Genomic DNA, 13,875 nt, shown 5'->3' with positions numbered 1-13,875 from the left:
TGGGCGCAACCCACATACTCAGCTCTGCTGCTCATCCCACAAATGCATGTTCCTTACAAATGTGGCACCATTTAAAAGGGAAATAAACAGGCTTTCCAACGGTATAAGATTTATTGCCAAGAAGCATTGTTACAACAAAGAAATAATCTACCAAACACAAATTTCCTTACTTTTTGTGCTATGTTTAGATTCTGGAGAATCCACATAATGTATCCTCTTTCGCCAATTGTTCATTCTTTTACGATTAAATATTGCTAACCAATTTATATAGCACCATTTCACCCTGGACCGAGCCTGCTGCCCAGAACACTTGTCATGTTCTTCCCATTCATAAAGCCATTGTGGCTGATATCCTTCTTTATTTTGGATTTGTCACAATAGAGCATTGAATGAGACCATTTCATAATAGATAAACAAAGAATGAAGCAGATGCAGAAGAACTGCATATGCCTTTCAAGTCACTGGTTGGCTAATATTTATGTCTTTCTCTATATCTACCAGCAAGGCACCTTGATCAAAACTTCCAATGCACTCTTTACAGTTTTAATGATTTTTTCAAAAAGTCACAAAGAAGCTACCTACCTTTGTAAAATTGTGACTAGTTATTTACCATTCATGCTACTTAGGAGGAAAAGCTAGGGTGGAGTTGATCAATGTTACAAGTAAGGACGTATTCTGTCATTGTAATAAATACGGTTGGAAATTCCAGACTGAACAAGATACAGTGTGACACCACTATGATTCCACGATATTAAATTGTGAATAATGAAACTGGTGGCAGGAATAATTAAATAATTGAGTAATAGAATAAATTTTATTAGCCAAGTATGTATACATACAAGGAATTTGCCTTGGTGATTTGCTCGCAAGTAACAACACAACATACAGTAAACAATTAAGAATAAAACATAAACCATTAAAAGTTCACAATTTATAAAGATGGCCTGGAAGATTTTGAATTCAGGACTTTTAACAGTAAATTAAACACGTTACCAATATAATTAAAATTGCCATGGACAAGTTACAGAATGGATTATGCAATGGACATCAGTTTATTCTGACCTGGCAAGGCTGCATGATAGTTGCATAGCATAGCATAGAATTTTTATAAAAACATATTAACACCCCAGCAGTCATTTACGAACTTTGGAACTCTCAATGACAGTTCTCAATGCATCACCTTGCGTTTAATTGTATTAAACTCCACTTGCCATTTCTCAACCCAAGACATTATCATGTAGCTGAAGACCATCCTCCATACCTTTAACAACATCACTAATTTGTCTCATGTGCGAACTAACTGATCATGCTTCTTACATTCACACACAAGTCATTCACTTATTTTACAACAGATAGGTCCCAGCAATGATCCCTGTGAAACTACACTACTCACAAGCAATGACAATAACAAAAACCCAATGTTGGTCAGTACAACCGTTCTACCTACTGCAAATGCCGCACTACATGATGAAAGATGCCATCTCTGTGAATATGAAAATTATTTCAACAAGAAACCTGCAACATTCACTCCAGCAATGCTTCTTCAGCAGATATATCCATGACAGGCAGGTAACAAAGTACAGTAGGAAAATTCACCATATCCATGAATCTTATCGCAGGCTAGGATGGAAGGCTCATTGATACTACCAAGTCTCTCGGTGATGTATGAAACAGTCCATCTGCCAAAAACATTCAAGTGATGTTCAATATGAAGCAGTAATGTTGTGCTGCTGCAAGTAAGAATTTCATTGTTCTATCTGGGACATATGGCAATAAAACACTCTTGATTTGACTCTAATGACTTGTCAATGGAAGGTTGGGTTGGATGGTTTAAAAGGAAAATTGCTCTTGCAATTTAGTGCATTTGCAACTTCTCAAAAAAAATGCAAAGGAAATAACCATCAATATCTGGGAAAATAGATATGTAAAAATAATGCAGTGCTTGATTTTAGACAATCACAACTTTAATCATGTTTTATTATTTACTCAATGACACCTTTATCTTACTGAAGTATTAGTTTACCTCCATTTGCAGTTCTGGTATAAACAGGCAAGTCTTTGGCAGCTCTTTTGAGAATTTCTTGCTGTGTTTCAGCTCTTTCTTCCCGATCATACTGTTCCTTATCGGATTTTATCAAGTTGAACTGCAAGAGGAAAAAAGAGTGCAATTATATTCAATTCTGAATTTCATCACTATCCTCAGTATTAATAAAGTGATTCCAGTAATTTAGGGTTTCCCATGTTAATCTACCCTTTCAGACAAAATACGTATTATGATGATCAATTCAGTTAGAAAGCTTGCTCCATTCGCTCATTAAAGAAAAAACCCATCTCAGCATATTGCTGCTGGCTTTATTTTTATTTCTAATAGACTTGCTGTCATTTATGAGATTTAATTGTTAAAGTTTTATTAATGATGACAATATAATGTTATTTTGCCAATCTGTCAGCATTCACTTTCTTGGATTTTGACTTAACCACCATCCCAGTTACAAGCTCAAAATTAATTCCAGCATACTGCGCAACTTTACGTTACTAAGAATATTTTCGTTCAGGTCGTCAAATATTGGTTTATTCTACGTTCTCCTCTATTTCACTATTAATGGCTACTCTTTCAATAATTATCACATCAACACATTTTCAACCCCAACCTGATTTTTTACTTCATGTTTTCTTAAGTTCCCTTCTCATCCTTTTTTGCCAATCCTTAACTTTACCCTTTATTCTATCAATCTAACTTGCATTTTAACTCCGGACCTAAAAACAACAGACGATACGACTGTATGCAAAGCGCAATACAAGTGCATAATAGAAGTCATAAAATAGGGGGTGGGTTTTTGTTTGGGGAAAAAACATGCAAAACAACCAATCAGCACCAAGAGATAATAATCCCTGGTCGGTTAATAATCCATCAATGCCATCAGTAAAACACAACCAATATTACAAAATACTGTCAACGGGCAAAGGAGATTGTGTCTACTGTGACCATTATCTGATGTTAAAAAAGGATAAAGTAACCCTTTATGTTAATCATTTATTTTTGTGCACAAGGCAGGAAACTTGCATTTAATGCCAAATCCCAGGTACTCTAACATAATAGTGATGATCCTTTGTAACTCTTCCAGTACAAGCCCTCCTGAGGTATCAGCAAGGTTTCATTCCTGAGAACTGTTCAAAACTCAAACAATTCGCAAGTTGAAAATCAGCCTCGGACTGATTTCCCACTCGAAGATGCCTGCGGTGGCTTGCAAATCTATCCCGTTGATCTCCCAAATACTTGTTCACATGTACAGGCTGCACTTAGGTCAAGCGTTTGTAACAGTTACAGTTGCATCACAACCTGTTAACTTAGTGAGCATTATGCATCCATCAAATATTGTGGGACTGGATGAAGATTTACAGATTTCCTACCCTGAAACGTAAAAATGAACAGACAGATTCTAATACCATGGCAGCTTAAGGATTTTTTTTTCTGATAATATCCACACACGATGATGTTAATAAATTAATTTTCATGATTTACCATGGTGGGATTTAAATGTTGGAGGCTGACAATCAATAGGCAATAATTGAAAATAAAAAATCGTGCAGACTCTCAAAATTTGAAATAAAAACAGAAAATACTGAAACTCAACAGACCAGGCAACATCTGTGGAAAGGGAACCGTCAATGTTTCGGGTCCGCAACCCTTTGTCAGAACTCGGAAAAGAGAAATACAACTTAGTATTTGGCAAGGTGATGTAAAATAAAATGAATTTCTCTAATAGGGCGAGTGGAATTAATGGGGTAGCTACCAGCACATTATGCAAGATTAGATTATCCAGAAGCTCCCATAAAATGAGACCACTCACCATTCGCCTGTGGTGTGCAGTATCACGTTTTGTTCAAATTGTTGCGCTCTCGTGTACCGTTTTGGCTGTATTTCGGACACATCCCCATAAAATAAACATCGCTATTTTAATCTAATACTTCCTTGGTCATCTTGCGTCACACCAGGAACCCAACGGTTATCCACACGTGCGCAGTTGGGGGAGGGTTGCCGGGCTCGGCAGCTGCGTGCCTGCGCAGCAGCACCAGGAAGACCGGCGCCTGCCCCGGCGTGCCCCGCGCCTGACCTTCCTCCCATGGTGCAGGGCAGCGGCAGAGAGAAGGTCAAAGAAGATGGCCGCCTGCAGGACGAACATGGGGCAGCGCTTTGCTGCCGCTCTCATGCTGCTAGCTGCCCGGGGCTGGGGTGAGTGGCTACATATACAATAACGGGAATCCAACAGGTCCACGGGTCATCTAGTACTCTCTAAGACCATGCAGGGAGACACTATGGCACAACAGTAGAGTTGCTGTCTTACTGTGCCAGAGACCCGGGTATGATGCTGACTATGGGTGCTGTCTGTATGGAGTTCGTACATTCTCCCTGTGAATGTGTGGGTTTTCTCTGGGTGCTCCGGTTTCCTCCAACACTCTAAAGATCTACATGTTTGTAGGTTAATTGGCTTCTGTAATTGTCCCTAGTGTGTAGGATAGTGCTAGTGTGTGGGGTGATTGGTGTGCCAAAGGGCCTGTTTTCACACTGTATCTCAAAAGTGAAGACGAGAGTAACGTTTATTTATAGCAAAATATTCATGCCCCTGTACTCAAATTCTCTTGCTATGAAGGCCTTGAAATTTAATGGTTATTTTATCTAAACCCCAATATCAACAGAGACCAGTGACCAATAATTCAACTGCACCAGCCATGTAAGCACAATCTGTAATGGCAGATCAGAAACTATAATCCTTCAGAAAGTGACTCATATCTTGACACTCCACTATCTAGAAGGCACAAGTTAGGCATGTGGTAGAAAGCTCCCCACTTGCCTGGATGAATGTATCTCCAACAATATCAAAGAGGCTCACTTGACTGGAAGCCCATTCACCAACTTAAACATTCATTCCCTCGACCACAGTCACCATATTTATTACCCACAAAATAAATTGCAGTTTTTCAACAAAGCTACTCAGGCAGCATTTGTTAAATCTGTGACTTCTCCGACTGAGGTGGTCAAGGTCAGCAGGTGCAGGACAATGCCACCATTTGCAAGTTGTCCTTTAAGTCACACACTAATTTTCCATGGAATTATGTTTGTTCTGTACTGTGGCCAAAAGCCTAAAACTTCAAAATCCATTTGCAAAATTGTTCTTGGGGAACTTTCATTAGAAAACTGTAGTGATCACAGTGGCAGCTCATCACAACCTGGAATTGGAAATGGTCAACGAATGGTGACCTTGCCACCGATGCCCACATCCCACAAATTCATTTCATAAAAGCCGGGTTGGTGCATCACATTAAGGGGAATGAAAGGCAGGGACTCTCCTCTACACATTTTAGCCCTAGTCTTTTAGAGCTCCGATTAGTTGTGGGTTTAAAAAAGATGTGGTGCAGAGAGATTCTGGCAAGTAACTGTAATGCAGCTTCCAGATATTCTTTTAAGGGGCTCCTCTGCATAAGTGCCCAACAGAATGAGCAGATCGTGGTTGGAGAAGAAAAGTGATAATTTTTCAAAACTCTTTAGATTCTGGAGTAGTTCCTGAGGACTGGAGGGTAGCTAATGTAATCCCACTTTTTAAAAAGGGAGGGAGAGAGAAAACGGGGAATTATAGACCAGTTAGCCTAACATCGGTAGTGGGGAAAATGCTAGAGTCAGTTATTAAAGATGTGATAGCATTACATTTGGAAAGTGGAGAAATCATCGGACAAAGTCAGCATGGATTTACCAAAGGCAAATCATGTCTGACGAATCTTATAGAATTTTTCGAGGATGTAACTAGTAGAGTGGATAAGGGAGAACCAGTCGATGTGTTATATCTGGACTTTCAGAAGGCCTTCGACAAGGTCCCACATAGGAGATTGGTGTACAAACTTAAAGCACACGGTATTGAGGGTTCAGTGTTGAGGTGGATAGAAAATTGGTTGGCGGACAGGAAGCAAAGAGTAGGAATAAACGGGTCCTTTTCGGAATGGCAGGCAGTGGCTAGTGGGGTACCGCAAGGCTCAGTGCTGGGACCCCAGTTATTTACAGTGTATATTAATGATTTGGACGAGGGAATTGAATGCAACATCTCTAAGTTTGCGGATGACACGAAGCTGGGTGGCAGTGTTAGCTGCGAGGAGGATGCTAGGAGGCTGCTAGGAGGCTGCAGAGTGACTTGGATAGATTAGGCGAGTGGGCAAATGCATGGCAGATGCAATATAATGTGGATAAATGTGAGGTTATCCACTTTGGCGGCAAGAACAGGAAAGCAGAGTATTACCTGAATGGTGACCGATTGGGAGAAGGGGAGATGCAACGTGACCTGGGTGTCATGGTGCACCAGTCATTGAAAGCAAGCATGCAGGTGCAGCAGGCAGTGAAGAAAGCGAATGGTATGTTGGCATTCATAGCAAGAGGATTTGAGTTTAGGAGCAGGGAGGTTCTGCTGCAGTTGTACAGGGCCTTGGTGAGACCGCACCTGGAGTATTGTGTGCAGTTTTGGTCTCCTAACCTGAGGAAAGACGTTCTTGCCTTAGAGGGAGTACAGAGAAGGTTCACCAGATTGATCCCTGGGATGGCGGGACTTACATATGAGGAAAGACTAGATAGACTGGGCTTGTACTCGCTGGAATTTAGAAGACTGAGGGGGGATCTTATAGAAACATATAAAATTCTTAAGGGGTTGGAGAGGCTAGATGCGGGAAAATTGTTCCCGATGTTGGGGGAGTCCAGAACCAGGGGTCACAGCTTAAGGATAAGGGGGAAGTCTTTTAGGACCGAGATGAGAAAACATTTCTTCACACAGAGAGTGGTGAGTCTGTGGAATTCTCTGCCACAGAAGGTAGTTGAGGCCAGTTCATTGGCTATATTTAAGAGGGAGTTAGATGTGGCCCTTTTTGCTAAAGGGATCAGGGGGTATGGAGAGAAGGCAGGAACAGGCTACTGAGCTGAATGATCAGCCATGATCATATTGAATGGCGGTGCAGGCTCGAAGGGCCGAATGGCCTACTCCTGCACCTATTTTCTATGTTTCTAAAGGTGAAATATTGACCCAAGGAATTATAAATTTAACGAAACTGATCTGCAGAATATTTTGATAGGTGAAACTACTGAATAAAAAACCCAGATTAGATTACATTGAAAATGCATTTGTTCTGCCAAAGTATAGAATATGATTTGGATCACAATTTATGGTTTTTCAATTAAACTTTATTGATGCGTTTCACAAATTATTTAGTAGTGGTGTACTGTTTTAAAATAGATTGCATAACATAATTTCTATTTTAAATTGTAATTTGACAGAATATATTCAGGTTCTGCCAGATTTACAAGGCAAAGGGTAAAGCATAGGCATCAATTTGTCAATATTTGACTTCTGAAAATGGGACTTTAAGATAAATTAAACGTATTTAACTAATTGCATGTAAAATAGTAATGGGAGGGGAAAGCTGGAATTAATATCTATTGTACCCTCTTGTAAGATTTATCATTTTCAAATACCTACCACCTTGAGAAAGATATTAAATAACTACTGACAACTAGTTGAATTTTGATAAAATCTATATAATTAGGAGTTAGAATCTGATCCAATTTATCATTATTGATTTTCAGAAAATGGAAATTACCAGAACATGAGAAAAGTTTGTAATAACAAAACTTATTCAACTTTTAGAATATTAGTATCTCATAGAACTTTAAAATGAAATTAATGCAGAACTTTTCAAATGTCCCTCGCTGATTGCAGCACTCACCTCTTTTGATGGCTTGGCTGGTGATGTAAATATTGTTTTCCAGTAGGACCACACAAACATGATAAAAGATAGATGGAACACTATAAGGTAAACAACTGAAACAGATGGAAAAAAAATATTTAAAAATTAGCAAAAAATAACATTCTCCTGTTGGAGACGTGTGTTCTCCAGAGTATAATCTTTACAAGGATAATAGAACCATAAAAATGTATATTACGTTTAGCATAAAAGGTCCTGTGAGCTTGTTCCACCATTCAATAAGAATATTAATCCAGGCCTCAACTTTATATTGCTGCCCAATTCCCCATAATCTTGAATTTCCCCGTATTCAAAGATCTGATAAATTCAATCCCAAATATTTTCAAACGACTCAACCTCACAGTCAATAGTCAATAATCATTTTATTTGTCACATACACATAAATGTGCAGTGAAATTAAAAATTACCCGCGGTTCAACAATAAGACCAATAAAAATAAGCAATAAAAATGCAATAACACATACAATCATAAACCAACACCAAACAAAAGAAACATCCATCACAGTGAGTCTCCTCCAGTCACCTCCTCACTGTGATGGAAGGCCAGAATGTCTTTTCCTTTCCCTTGCCGTCTTCTCCCGCGGTCAGGCTGTTGGAGTTGCCACATCGGGGCGGTCGGGGCTCCCGACATTGAAGCGCTGCTCCGGACGGTGAAAAGTCCGCGGCGGGCCGACCCAAGCCCCGCGTTTCGGGGCGGGTGAAGACGCTGCCACTGCTGGAGCTCCCAATGTCGGCCCCCATCCAGGGGCCTGCGGGAAGCTACTTGAAGTATAGAATTCCAAAGATTCAGCATGCTTTGCGAACAGAAATTCTTGGTCTTAAATGAGTGAACCTTATTTGAAACTATATTTGCTCATTTAAAATTCTCTCGAGGAAAGACATCTTCACAACCTCTGGCCTATTAAGCCCCCACAAAATCTTGCATGTTTAAAAAAGTTCCCCTCTTATTCTTCTGAACTCCAAAAAGTAAAGACGCAATGTAGAAACAAAGAACTGCAAAGATCCAATGTGCAGGTAACATCCCAGTGAATCTCTTCTGTACACTTTCTGACTAAATGACATAACTTCCTACATCTATGTTTTAAGAAAGAGAGAGAGAGAAAACAGGAAATTATAGACCAGTTAGCCTGACATCAGTGGTGGGAAAGATGCTGGAGTCAATTATAAAAGAAGAAATTGCGGAATATTTGGATAGCAGTAACAGGATCGTTCCGAGTTAGCATGGATTTACGAAGGGGAAATCGTGCTTGACTAATCTTCTGGAATTTTTTGAGGATGTAACTAGGAAAATGGACAAGGGCGAGCCAGTGGATGTAGTGTACCTTGACTTTCAGAAAGCCTTTGATAAGGTCCCACATAGGAGATTAGTGGGCAAAATTAGAGCACATGGTACTGGGGGTAGGCTACTGACATGGATAGAAAATTGGTTGGCAGACAGGAAACAAAGAGTAGGGATTAACGGGTCCCTTTCAGAATGGCAGGCAGTGACTAGTGGGGTACCGCAAGGCTCGGTGCTGGGACTGCAGCTATTTACAATATACATTAATGACTTGGATGAAGAGATTAAAAGTAACATTAGCAAATTTGCAGATCACACAAACCTGGGTGGCAGTGTGAACTGTGAGGAGGATGCTATGGGGATGCAGGGTGATTTGGACAGGTTGTGAGAGTGGGCAGATGCATGACAGATGCAGTTTAATGTGGATAAATGTGAGGTTATCCACTTTGGTGGTAAGAACAGGAAGGCAGATTATTATCTGAATGGTGTCAAGTTAGGAAAAGGGGAAGTACAAAGAGATCTGGGTGTCCTTGTTCATCAGTCACTGAAAGTAAGCAGGCAATGCAGGCAGTGAAGAAAGCTTGTTGGCCTTCTTGACAAGAGGAGTTGAGTATAGAAGCAAAGAGGTCCTTCTGCAGTTATACAGGGCCCTAGTGAGACCACACCTAGAGTACTGTGTGCAATTTTGGCTTCCAATTTGAGGAAGGACATTCTTGCTATTGAAGGAGTGCAGTGTAGGTTCACTAGATTAATTCCCGGAATGGCGGGACTGTCGTATGTTGAAAGACTGGAGCGACTGGGCTTGTATACACTGGAATTTAGAAGGATGAGAGGGGATCTTATTGAAACATAAGATTATTAACGGATTGGACACGCTAGAGGCAGGAAACATGTTCCTAATGTTAGGGAAGTCCAGAACCAGGGGTCACAGTTTAAGAATAAGGGGTAAGCCATTTAGAACAGAGATGAGGAAAAACGTTTTCACTCAGAGTTGTAAATCTGTGGAATTCTCTGCCTCAGAAGGCAATGGAGGCCAATTCTCTGGATGCTTTCAAGAGACAGTTAGATAGAGCTCTTAATGATAGTGGAGTCAGAGGGTATGGGGAGAGGGCAGGAACGGGGTACTGATTGTAGATGATCAGCCATGATCACATTGAATGGCGGTGCTGGCTCGAAGGGCCGAATGGCCTGCACCTATTGTCTATGTTACCAGAACTGCAGGCAGTACTCAAAGTGTAGTCTCACCAACAACTTGGTCCACCATGATGTCTTAGTTATTTCCCAATGAAGGCAACTGTGCCAAAGGCCCTTCTTACCACACTGTACACCAGATTTGCCACTTTTAGGGAACCATGTACCTGTAGTCCCATATCTCCTTTCTGCCATTCCTGCTAGAGCTGTACCATTTACTCTGCAACTCCTGCCTTTGTTTGATATATGAAATTGCAACACCTCATATTTGTCAGAGTTCAATTCCATTCACCATTCCTTGGTCAACCATCCCAACTAGATCTTATAGTACATAAATCACTGAAAGCTAACCTGCAAGGTCTTCACAACTTAACAAATTTAATGTTATGTAAGTAAATGCACACAAGAAATTATATATCGACCAAGCACATTGTGCTTCTGACCCATACGATTTATAAAACACACATTTTCTCACAAATTTCTCTTGCAATAGTATTTAACCATAGTCTAATATCGAGCTGGTATCATAATTCAACACATCAAAACAATTCACTGCTTCAGATATGCGAATTGTCAATAAGATTGATATATTACCCCCCTGGGGTATAGTCATCATAAAGAGCAAAGATTGCATCCACGTGAAGGGTACAGGGCAGGTAAGTTGACCTACCACAAAAAGAAGAGGGAATTTCAATGGAGAGGTCTTTTTCTTTTAAGATAATGATGAAACCAAATTTGTCACCCATCAGCATTCTGCGACACCACATTTTAGAGGCGTCCACAATGCACGTGTTATTCCCTTCAAGTAGATCTCAACTGTTGTCACTATTTTTCAAATGTCTCTATAGAACCTGAGAGTTAATCACTAAACTGAGGTTGCTAACAAATTGTGACAAATGGGTTCAAATCATAGAGTGCTAACTCTGTACTTAAAACAACTGGGACTTGAAAATGGTGCCAAACCTGGTGACTCTGACATACTCAGCGTACTATTTCAGTACACTTGCACTGTGTTCAAGATATGCTTATGCATGATAAGTATGAACTGCATGTAAAGATGATTTTCACTGTTTCTCAGTACATGCATGTGACAATAAAGTACCATTGAACCAATGTAATTGGAATAATTAAGCATGATTTGTTAGATGTGGAATGTATGTTTATTCACTATTTCTACATGCTTCAGCATCACTTATCCACCTACACACCACCCTGCCCTTCTTGCACGAAGAATATACAATCCAGTTTCTTGATCATGTGTCAGCTGTGCCTCTCCCACTGCTAGGTTAGTAGGCTAATTTACATCAAAGTTTGCTTAAATTGGCTCCATTCCTGCCTTTTAACGCTGTTTACATGTCAGCGTATGGCCAACAACATTTTCTCAAAATAGAAATACCGAAGTAATGAATACATCTTTGACAGCAGAGTTGTAAGTCTGAGCACCTGAATCTCATCTGAACACAAATCCACATTTAATAATAATAATAATAATAATAAATAATAATAATACATTTTATTTGTCATATGTAGGTTGGCACAGGGTCAACGGTACAATGAAATGTATTTGACAAGACAACGGGTCACCTCAGCAGTAATATTCCAAGGATAAATAAGATTAAAAAATGACATTAGTAAAGTAAAAAGACAATATTAAAAATAGTTAAAAAGACAATATTAAAAAATAATCAACATATGATTTGAAAGTGTTTATGAGTTCAGAAGCCTGATGGCCTGATGGTAGAAACTGTTCTTAAGTCTGGTAGTACGCGCAGCCTTACTCCTGTATCGTCTGCCTGACGGTAACAACAACAGCCTGCGTGCTGGATGGCTGTGGTCCTTGATGATGCTGCGTGCCTTCCACAGGCACCGCCGGTAGAAAATGTCCTGAATGGCCGGGAGACAGTTGCCAGGCCAATATTAGCCTAGATATGCTAAAAAGTCAGCATGGATGTGATATGCCAAAGAGCCCATATCTTTGCTGCATAACTCCATCACCATGTAAACAATGCCTCTGCAGAGTCTTTGTTAGATTCATTTAAAATAGTTTGTTGCAATCTATCTGGATCATTACTTTTATTCTGTGTTGAGTTTGATTAATTTAACATAGCCTATTTTTACTACTTCAAATTCATTTATCTGATTTCTCATCTCATTACCTATAGTCTCATCGGAATAATCTGCCTCCACTGCTACATGCAAAATTATCCCATCTATTTCTTAATGGCTCTATTCCCAAGATAGCCTCTACTTTTTAAATTGATATTATTTTGGAGTTTTATGTTCCTTGACAATTTAATTTCAGTTCCTTTGTCTTCCTAATTGTTTTTGTAAACTTATTTTTTCATCATACACACTACTTTAAATGCCTCCTTCCTTATCTTCAATTGTTCTCTTATGTCTTTATTTATCCATGGAGTTTTACGTGTATGTAGAGAATGTGACTGGTGGAGTGAAATTAATTATATTCTTGACTGGGTGATGGAAAGGTCATAAAGTGAATCATAGGACACCCTGGTTCCACGCTTATGACCACAATAGTTCATGCTACTCCCATATCAAAGGACTTCATTCTCACTTCATCTACCCAAGTCAACTTCATGTTTGGTCTGTTTGAACCAAGACTGTAATGAGACGCCCTGTGTCTCACCAGAATCTGCGATTTTATAGTAATTTGCTTATTTGTCTCATGTCTGTTCACACGGAATAGTCTTGCAAACTTATCATACAACCGACAGGAGCTTTTAAACATTGGTTCCTGCAACTATGACAACTTTTTAGGCGAACTCCATTTCGCTCCTGAACTGGCCAGGTCAGCAGAGCGTACCAAGCCAGCTCGGCCGACCGGAAGCGCCCATAGACGGCGCAGCGAACGTAAACACCGCCGTGGATGCCGAGGTGGCTTAAAGGCTAGGCTAGAGCTAACTCCACACAGGCCATCAATTCCTAGCCTTTTCCTTGCCAACGTACGATCATTGGCGAACAAAATGGACGAACTCCGGCTGCGGATTACCTCCCACAATTGGATTAAGGACTGCAACATCATGATTTTCACGGAAACATGGCTTAACAACGACGTTCCTGATAGCGTTATTGAGCTAACGGGGCGTCATATACTCCGAGCGGACAGAACAACTGACTCCGGTAAGACCAGAGGTGGGGGTCTGTGCATCTATGTAAACAAAACCTGGTGCACGGACACTACCATCATCGAGAGTCACTGCTCAGTTAACCTAGAGTTTCTCATGGTCAAATGCTGACCGTTTTATCTGCCCAGAGAGTTTACATCTACTGTTGTGACTGCAGCCTATATTCCTCCGGATGCTAATACTAAGCTTGCAATGAAAGACCTGCCATAAGTAAACAACAGACTCACAATCCTGAGGCAGCCTTCATTGCTGCGGGTGACTTTAATCACTCCAACTTGAAGACTGTACTCCCCAAATTCCATCAACATGTCTCCTGCGCCACTAGAGTAGATAAGATACTGGACAAAGTTTATACAAACATGGCTGAGGCCTACAAAGCTGTCCCCCTCCCCCACCTTGGTCTGTCTGATCACCTCTCATTGTTCCTGCTCCCTAAGTACTCCCCACTCATCAGACGTGTGA

At 40.3% G+C, this 13,875-nt stretch overlaps 1 protein-coding gene across 3 annotated transcripts in view; it reads right to left on the bottom strand.

Moving 5' to 3' along the window:
* zdhhc20b (zDHHC palmitoyltransferase 20b) overlaps window positions 1-13,875 on the bottom strand; it is a 75,071-nt gene that overhangs the window by 44,745 nt on the left and 16,451 nt on the right. For all 3 annotated transcript variants that reach the window (XM_078402430.1, XM_078402432.1, XM_078402431.1), the window contains exons 3-4: window positions 7,759-7,853; window positions 2,024-2,144 (exon numbers count right to left, since the gene is read on the bottom strand). In XM_078402430.1, coding sequence (XP_078258556.1) covers window positions 2,024-2,144; window positions 7,759-7,853 — 216 coding nt within the window. The remainder of the gene's footprint in view (window positions 1-2,023; window positions 2,145-7,758; window positions 7,854-13,875) is intronic.

The sequence above is a fragment of the Rhinoraja longicauda genome, chromosome 7, assembly GCF_053455715.1.
Source record: "Rhinoraja longicauda isolate Sanriku21f chromosome 7, sRhiLon1.1, whole genome shotgun sequence".
Taxonomy (NCBI): Eukaryota; Metazoa; Chordata; class Chondrichthyes; order Rajiformes; family Arhynchobatidae; genus Rhinoraja; species Rhinoraja longicauda.
The sequence above is the reverse complement of the archived record's forward strand: the minus strand, read 5'-3'. Positions and strand labels throughout refer to the sequence as shown.